Source organism: Humulus lupulus, chromosome 7, assembly GCF_963169125.1.
Source record: "Humulus lupulus chromosome 7, drHumLupu1.1, whole genome shotgun sequence".
Lineage (NCBI taxonomy): Eukaryota > Viridiplantae > Streptophyta > Magnoliopsida > Rosales > Cannabaceae > Humulus > Humulus lupulus.
The window spans coordinates 141,063,309-141,072,571 of NC_084799.1; the positions used below are offsets into that span (position 1 = coordinate 141,063,309).

General features: G+C 37.7%; 1 protein-coding gene across 1 annotated transcript; it reads right to left on the minus strand.

The window, feature by feature from the left end:
* Nucleotides 1–2,253: 2,253 nt before the first annotated feature.
* Nucleotides 2,254–4,375, minus strand: LOC133789942 (high affinity nitrate transporter 2.4-like). The gene is made up of 4 exons (XM_062227594.1): nucleotides 4,015–4,375; nucleotides 3,443–3,908; nucleotides 3,200–3,315; nucleotides 2,254–2,978 (listed from the first exon to the last, which is right to left on the minus strand). Exons 1-4 carry the CDS (start codon nucleotides 4,365–4,367, stop codon nucleotides 2,306–2,308), a joined length of 1,608 nt encoding a protein of 535 aa, XP_062083578.1. The 5' UTR covers nucleotides 4,368–4,375; the 3' UTR covers nucleotides 2,254–2,305.
* Between the last annotated feature and the right edge of the window lie 4,888 nt (nucleotides 4,376–9,263).

A 9,263-nucleotide genomic window follows, 5' to 3' on the forward strand; every position in this document is an offset into this window, starting at 1 on the left:
TCGATTCAGTGAAGGGTGATTTGTCAGTAGTTCTTGACACCAATTCAGCGAAGCCGGAGCCATGTGCGGGTTGAACCTCAGAGTATTTTTGCATGACCTCTCAAAACAGTTCCTCCTTCCAACTTTCCAAGAATTGAGCGGAGGGAGTTGGATCATCAGTAATTGCCTTGGGCTTGGCTCAGGTATGGGATCGTGGGTGACCACGCTCTATGGTGGCTCGGCTTGTCGTGGTACCTCTATGTTAGCATCTTTTTGTTCTTCATATGGTTCGTCCTGTTGCTCAACACTTTTATGCTATTTCCATGCTCGTGATGGCAACATCGAGGCCTGAGAACCATCCCTAAAATGAGGGGTTCCATCCTCAGATGGATTAGCTTGGGCAACTGGGGTCCCAGACCCACGTGGAATGGATTTACCCTTAACCTGGGTTTTGCGTAGTCCTTCGTTTTCCTTTTTCAATTCGGCAATCTCAGCCTCCATTTTTGCTTGGGCATCTGTCAATGTTTTGATGGCCTCATCAGACTTCTGTTGACTAGCCTCTAACAGCCGGCACATCTTGTCGCGTTGCTCACCGACATCAACCATGGTAGCGGCAGGAATGATTGCACTCGATGCTTTGTCCTTTTTCGGTGGCATGGCTTTCACGTTTGAACGAATATTCATCTTGCGAAACTTTCTTGATTTAAAGTTCCCACAGACGGTGCCAAATTGTTGATGCAACAATTTTTATCTTTCTAGTTTGGGAGGTACACAGTATCAACTGTCGATTCTTCGATCTTCTCCAGTGACGCGGAAGGCTTTAATGATCGTTGAATCGTCTAGGGGTACCCACAAGAAAGACACTCTGATGCTTTAGTCAGTCCCCTTAACTTTTACCGAAAAATGGTATTTATAGGAAAAAATACTAGAAAAGTAGTTATACGATCCACTCCTTGATTGGCTATAAAAGTAACAAAATTTCTCGCCACAATGTCTTCTTGTATGTTCGTCCGCAAAAGATAGAAGAGAAATTCGCCTCAGACTCGTGGCCTCTGACGGCTCCTTCTCTGTCCTCGTTAAAACACTTCGTTTCACTTATTCCCAAAGTAGCAAAATATTTGGACCGAACATTTTAGGCCCAACAAATACGTACTATATTACTATGCCTAATATTTTAATACATATATTATTTCTCAATAATTATTATATATACTTAATTTTAAGATAGGATTTTGATTTTGAGATGTGTGGATTAATTCATGGTATTAAAAAGATAAAACTAACAATTATTATATATATATATCTATTAAATCTCCTATAAATCTCTAGGAAGAAAAAGCTCAAGGAGGAAAAAAAAGATGTACCTTGTAAGAAAATCTATTTAAAACGAAAGACTTCATAATAAAATAAAATAGGATTTCTTTTAAAAAAAAATCCTCTAAAATACTCATGTCTTAGAAAGCAGTCAACTAATTCATGATTTTTATTTTCTAAAAATATTAGAAAACTGAAACGCTTGAAAGAATGACGATAGTTCCAACAATTCTTAAAAACCACAATACCACACAAGAAAAGAAAAAACATAATACGACAATAATCAAATTCCAACAAACTAAAACACAATTTTAATTTATCAAAGTGTTGCCGACAAGCGGAAAGAACCATAAATTAAACAATTCTCATTTTAAAGAAAGTTCCCAGTTTTTACACGATCGTTGCTTGTGGAAACAAAATTATACGTTGAACCAAATTAATGATGGAATTCTAGAATTGTTATAATGAGAATATTAGTATTTGCTAATGATCATATATAATGAGATTAACATTTCGAATTAGCACAATTAGCACACTATTCCAAGTTTTCCCATTATATGTATTAATGTGGTTCATTTTTATTTAGAAGTAAAATACTGCATCAATATTACGTCGTCTATCTCACGCGTAGGGTATCATTGGAAAGCAACAGTACTCTCTAGCCCTGCGTTTCATTTGTATATTGAAATGTTTCTTAAATCGAGACAAGTCAACTTCTTTATGAGTTAAATACATGTTCCCATAAATCTTGTCCAATCATTTAATGACTTCGGTGCATATTTAATTTAGATCCAGATATAAGTATATTAATTCATGTATTATTACACAAAATACAAAGAATCGTCACATATATTTAAGTAGAAATATATATGTATATTAATTCATGTATTATTACACAAAATACAAAAATAAAATAAACATGGTTACACGCAAGAGTCAATTAGCAACTAAAAAATTTACCAATCATTAAATATCCTACTTAAGGATATTGCCACAACACCATATATTTTAATCAAACATGGCCGTGGGAAGGTGTAACATTTGGTGGTGTTGGAGCCGCTGCAATGCGCCGGCCACGCTCCGACCTGCTGTTCTCAGCGAACTTGATACTATTCTGGTGCAAATTCTTGGCCTTTTCCTCCTCAGTCCACTCAGCTTCATAGTAAGACTCTTCGGTAGCCTTGACCACGTCCTTGGAAGGAGGAAGGAACATGCTACCCCACTGTGGGAAATGGACTAGGGTCACAGGTAAAGTACAAGCACAAATCATCACCCCCATAAGGGACAATCCTGTAGCGGTAGAAAATCTTGAAGTGGAGAAGAAAACTAGTTGGGTTAACCCGGACCCGAAGTTTCCTCCGGCTCCAGTCAAGCCTGATATGATTCCCAGGGATCTCCGGGAGACGAAGGGGATGATGCCGAATGTTGCGCCGCAAGCGGCTTGAGCTCCGATGGAGAAGAGGATCATGGAGAACACGGCGAGGGGGAGGGTGTTGGCGCGGCCTAGCCAAATGCAGAAGGCACCTCCCATGGTTTGGAGGATCCAAAGGGTCCATAGTCTGCCTCTCATGCCGAAGTGTCGAGCCGCCACGTCTGAGGCCCAGCCGCCGAAGGGACGAGCCAAAAGGTTAGCCATACCGAATGAAGCGGCTATGATACCAGCGGTGTGTAGCTTGAGATTGAACCTGTATATTATATTATTAGTTTTATTAGAAAAGTACATGATGAGTTTTAGTTCTAAATATCTCTCAATATAATTTATTAATTAATAATACTCTACTCAAATGCTTTTGTTTAATTGTAACATTTCCTTTTTCTAAAAAAAATAGTAACATTTCCTTATTGAAATTGGTATTTTCTTTTAATATTATATATATAAGAAAATGTTAGGGAGAAAAGTACAAACCTGTCATAGAAATATTCAGCGATGACATTATCAGTGGACAATTCAACACCCATGGAGTAGCCGTAGAGAAGAACAAAGATCCATGTCCTGTAGTTGGTAATGGCGTACCATAATACCTGAAGCAATAGACAAAAAGACGTTATTATTTATATATATATATATATATATGAAGCTAAGAAATAGATCGATATCAATAATATAGAAGTTAATACAAGACATGAAAACAAACTAAATTAAACCTACCCTGGAGAATTTGTCTTTGGCAACATCACCTTTCTTTTGTAAGGCACCAAGGTTTCCATCAGGCAAGTCCTGGCCAAGTGTTAAGACCAAAATACCCATGATCACATGTAGCCATCCGGGAATGAAGAAAGCAATCCTCCAAGCTGTAAACGGTGTTGCACCAGCTTTCCGGATCAGCTCATACACCACAGGCATAAGAAGCTGAGTGGCTCCTCCGCCCATGTTTCCCCACCCGGCGGCGGTTCCATTGACAAGCCCTATGATCTTACTATTGAACATGGTGCTCATCCAATATTGGCAGGACACAAACGTCGCCAAAGAAAAACCAATCATGAAACGCACCGCCGTGTACCCACCGGCCGAGGAGACAAACGACATGCAAAACACTGTCGGGGCAGAGAGCATGATGAGAAAAGCGCAACCGTATCTGGGTCCCAAAAGGTCGCAAACTGCTCCCATCACGAGCCTGCAGGAGACAAGGACAATATATTAGTAGAAATATATGATATAAATACTCATATAGCCTTTATATAAAGCTCCATTACATTTGTGTGAAAAGTTTGGATGCTTACCTAGAGAAGATACTTCCGGAGACAGAGGCAACACCAGCGTTTCCAATATCAACCTTGGTGAGATTTAGGTTGTCACGGATGATGGGGACAAGAGGAGCAGCGGCGAAGGTGGAGACGAAACAAGTGAAGAAAGAAATCCAAGAAAGGTGGAAGGTTCTCATGTGGGGATTAGCCAAAGAGAAGAGCTTAAACACTTTCGCCTTGTGTTCTGAATCCACCGGCAAATCAAATTTCGCCGTCCTATCAGTTGGAACCATCGGAGAAGCCACCGATGAAGCAAAGGTCTGCTCTCTTCCAGTCACTCCATGCATGGAGCTTCCAGGCTCTCCTACACCTTCAATACTAAGAGCCATTTTTTCTCTCTCTGGCTTAATGAAACTCTTGTGTTTAGTATTGTTGGAAATAAGAGAGGGAAGTGAGCCCCTATTTATATGGTTTGCATTTGGAGATATTCACTTAGGCGCACGTTGACATTGTAAAACCCTCCCAAGAGCCAATATTAGAGATTCTAAAACTGAAACAATAACAATAATTATAACATAAATTACAGAATCCATTTCGCCGCATATGTAAACTAGAGGAAAGACTCGTCGAATATCCCAAAGGATCATAAAACTTTTTCATTTTTTTTATAAGTATGAGCCAATTAACCATTAATATTCCATTCTTTGACAGACTATAATATTGACCCGATTTGTATTAGATTAGCAATATTTACTTAAACACGTCTCCAAAATTAGCAATTAATATCCCAGTGACATCAACTATTTAATTGGTAATTGTATTTCCCCTAAAAGATAATAATAATAATAATAAAATAATTAGTAACGCTCAGGTTATTTTCACGTCACAACTCCACACAGTTACAACTGGTGCAAGTTAAACCTAAGTTTTTTAATATATTGATCCGCATGTAATGGCTTCACATATGAACCATTCATAATATTTAGTCGATCGTGATCACATTATTGAACCAACGTAAAGCACAATATTTCATCCTTTTTTTTTTAATGTAAGTACTCTCTTATTTTTATTTCATTTTTCTTAATGACATTTACTAATAAATTTATCTAATTATGTGTTAGAATTTCAACAATAATGGGTCAACATAAGGATTTGCTTGGTATATAAAGATGACTCATTGCATCACACTATTATTATCTTACAGTTTTCTTTTTCAATGGATGTTTGATTACTATTACAAGAGGAATGATGTTATTTGTTACTTTGAGATGCTAAACACTATATGAAATATAATATCTTTCAGTAGATAGTAATTTAAATATTAATGATTAAATTAAAATAGACGAGATTCAATATCATATTCCACTAATAATAACATGTCATCTCATGTGACCTTAGTCACACTACAAAAAATCTAGCATATACTGAGAACACTATACCGAGAACACGTTCTCGGTATAGACAATTCAGAACCGCGCTATATCTACGTGGTTTTTTTTTCATTTTTGTTGATGTACCAAGGACGCTATACTGAGAACATGTTCTCGGTACAGGGTCTATATATGCTTCGTCTTCTCCAAACAGAGAGCTGATTTATCTGAAACGAAAAAAAAAACCCTCCGTTTTTCTCCGCCATTTTTTTCTCTTTTTCTGGATTTCGGCCCCCAAAAGCTTGGTTTTTGTTAAATCTTCCATTCCAAAGAAGATTTAGTCAGCAATAAGATCTATTAAGGTATGCATTTATATATATTTCATTTTTATTTGTGTATAAATTTATCAAATTTTTTTTCTTTCTGTTTTGGTCTTCTCTAATGGGTTTTTTCTTTATTTTTTTTTCTTCAGGTGTTGCATTATTCATAAGTGGTTTTACAGGTATCACGAATTTTCTTTATAATTTTTTGGTTTTTTTTTTATATTTTTTGCATAAATATATTTGGGGTTTTATGTATAATTTGTTTAATATTGTTAAATATATTGTTATTTGTCATATTATATATATAATTTTTTATTATGTATTTAAAATAGGTAAGAATAATAATTAGTAATGAAAATTAGTTAAAAGTTTAGTGATATCCAATTTAGAGTAAATAATGTTGTGTAGTATTTTAGTAAAATACATATATAGCTTTAGGATTTAGTTAGTGTAATCATATTGATAAATAAGTAATTTATTAGTATGAAACTTTATTAATTTAATAGTTTATTTTTTAGGTATATAATTTGACTTTTAGTTATAAAAATATGTTTAATATTTGAGTGTTTGTTTTTTAGATTGGGTTAAATAATTTTAGTGTTAGATTATTAGAGTGATTATTAGATTTGGGCATACTAGATATGGAGAGGGCATATGCCTGGGATCTTGAGAGGCATTGATACTTCGTGTGCTAAAAAGTATTCTGACTGGAAGTACGATATTAAAGAGCATTTAACGATTAATGGGTCACAAAATCGTTATGGTGGTTGCACGGATACGCAGTAGCAAAAAGTCATTGAATTTTTCCAACGCCCATAAATTACAGTATTAATTTCTTGCTAAACTTAACTATCTTAATTAAATATATTACTAATGATAACTTTTTGCAGAAACGTACTGTGGTCAACAAGGAAAATAGGAAGAAACTGAAAGAGCTTAGCTATAGAGGTTCTCAGTCAATCCTAGTGCTGCGCTATAAAAAATTTAGTTAATTAATTATTTTTTAGTTTGTTTTTCTTATTTACATTTAATTATTAATTTTATAAAAATATATGTACGTGATAGCGCAATTTAGAGACTGGGCAACTTGAGCCTATCCCGGATAGCTGGATGGATACTCACCATAAATCAGGCACAGGGTGGGTGACAGAGACAGCCAAAAATACTCGGGTACGTTAAGTTTTTTTAAACATTTTTCAAAATTTTAATTGTTTGTTTACGAAATATAATTACATTATACATTGTATCATAGGAGGAATTGCGTGCATATCGCGACACACAGCAGACACAGACAACTGATACTGAGAGTTCCACACCAGTTTCGAGTGTGCCTGAAGATGAAGACATATCTTTGGTACAAACTGTCTTCGGAAAACGACGGGGCCACCAGAAACGATATGGACGTATCCTTAACATAAGGGACCGAACTCCATTTGATTTTCATCCTTCACAAACTAGAGATGAAGAGATGTCTGAGATGAAAGAGCATCTTCGATAGTTAGAGGAGCATGTCTGGACTCATTATATCACTCCGAGATCTCAATGTGCCCCACCACCATCCGATGATCCCGATGTTGGATCACCGACTCAGTAGGACTTATGTATGAATTTTATTACAATGGACTATTACATTATCATGTTTAAGACAACTCTTTATTTTGATTCAGCAAACATACTCTTATGTTTTTATTTATATGTTTAATATAAGTGTTTTAATTTTATTCTATTGTTTTATATTTAATTCAAATTAAATAAATAAGTGAATACACATTACAAATATAAAAAAAATTCCGGTTTAGTCTATACTGAGGACATTGTCCTCGGTATATCCCATTAAGATGACAAATTTGGGTTGATTGTGCCGAGGACATTTTTCACTCTATACCGATGACATTGTCCTCGGTATAACCTATACCGAGAACATATTTAATGTCGTCGGTAGAAGTTTACCTCTACCGACGCGGCTGTATCGAGGACTTACTGCCGACGACATGTTCTCGGTATAAGCTCTACCGAGAACATTTGGGCTTATACTGATGACATTTGTTCTCGGTATAGACCTTGTTTTTTGTAGTGTCACCACTAGTACCCCTTTAACACAATATTCTTAGGAGACAAGCATTTTAAAAGTCAATAATTAATATATATATCGTGTATATAAAAAGCGTGTAGTTAATAATTTTTCTTAGTTTTAACAATTTCTTTTGTTAACTCTAAGAGAATATTCTAAATATTTAACGAAATATTCTTTTAAAACCAATTCAAAATAAATATTTGTTAATTATATTAATATAAATTGAAATATTATAAAATATACTTATTATAACTAGATATTTATCAATTATATTAATACAAATTCAAATGTTATAAAATATCATTATTATAATAATATTTAATACTTGACTAGATATTTATCAATTATACTACTATAAATTTAAATGTTATAAGATATTATTTGTTACACCCAAATTTCGAGGATGAATAAATGAGTCTCGAAATGTAGGCTCGAAAAGTACAAGCTCGAAAAATAACATGCATTGGCTTAACACTTGTATAAATACACAGGATTCTTGATCTGTTGTTGTTGGCGATCGAGCACAAGTTGAAAGACTCGAGCTTAAGTTTCAAGCTCAAAAGAAAGAATCTTCTCCGAGGCAAGCGGGTAATATTTGAGCCTTAGTTGCAGGTGTGGATGCCAAAAATCCACCAAAAAGAAACTCTTTAGTCCCTGGTCGGAACATAGGGATAAGGGTCGCTTATTCATGCTATTGGGCTCGAGCCTGTAGGCCTTGTTGAATACAGGAGATCATCTCACGAGAAATGTTGATGCTCATAATCCCATCAAGAGAAAGTATGAGGCCGAGGCAAGGCCCTAAGGCCACCGTCGTCTCGGGAAGCCATCGCGCCATCACAACACGAGTCTGGGTTCGTTTCTCGTGGAGTCGATGCCAAGTGGACCACGTTGGCAAGGAATAGGTGCAAAGGCTCAGTAGCCTCGCGAGGCCCCTCTCACCCATGCACTCGGCCCCACGGCCTCGCCCCATGGCCTCGCCCATGGCCTCCTCCATGGCCTCGCCCATGGCCTCCTCCATGGCCTCGCCCATGGCCTCCTCCATGGCCTCCTCCATGGCCACGGCCCCATGGCCTCCTCCATTGCCTCGCCCATGGCCTCCTCCATGGCCTCGCCCATGGCCTCCTCCATGGCCTCGCCCATGGCCTCCTCCGTGGCCTCGGCCCCATGGCCTCCCTCCATGGCCTCCTCCATGGCCTCGCCCATGGCGTCCTCCATGGCCTCGGCCCCATGGCCTCCTCCATGGCCTCGCCCATGGCCTCCTCCATGGCCTCGGCCCCATGGCCTCACTCCATGGCCTCCTCCATGGCCTCGACCCCATGGCCTCCTCCATGGCCTCGCCCATGGCCTCCTCCATGGCCTCGCCCATGGCCTCCTCCATGGCCTCGGCCCCATGGCCTCGCCCATGGCCTCCTCCATGGCCTCGCCCATGGCCATGTAGGTGAGAATACTCACAAGGGGCAAGGTACACGCATGAATATGGAATGTACCTACGAACCTAAAGAAGTCAGAGTACGGATA

Excerpts from the sequence above, each read along its gene's own strand:
- LOC133789942 (XM_062227594.1), bottom strand. The coding sequence starts at position 4,367 with ATGGCTCTTAGTATTGAAGGTGTAGGAGAGCCTGGAAGCTCCATGCAT. Across the intron at positions 3,909-4,014 it reads TCCGGAAGTATCTTCTCTAG|GCTCGTGATGGGAGCAGTTT; the intron begins GTAAGCATCCAA and ends TGTCTCCTGCAG. Across the intron at positions 3,316-3,442 it reads CCAAAGACAAATTCTCCAGG|GTATTATGGTACGCCATTAC; the intron begins GTAGGTTTAATT and ends CTATTGCTTCAG.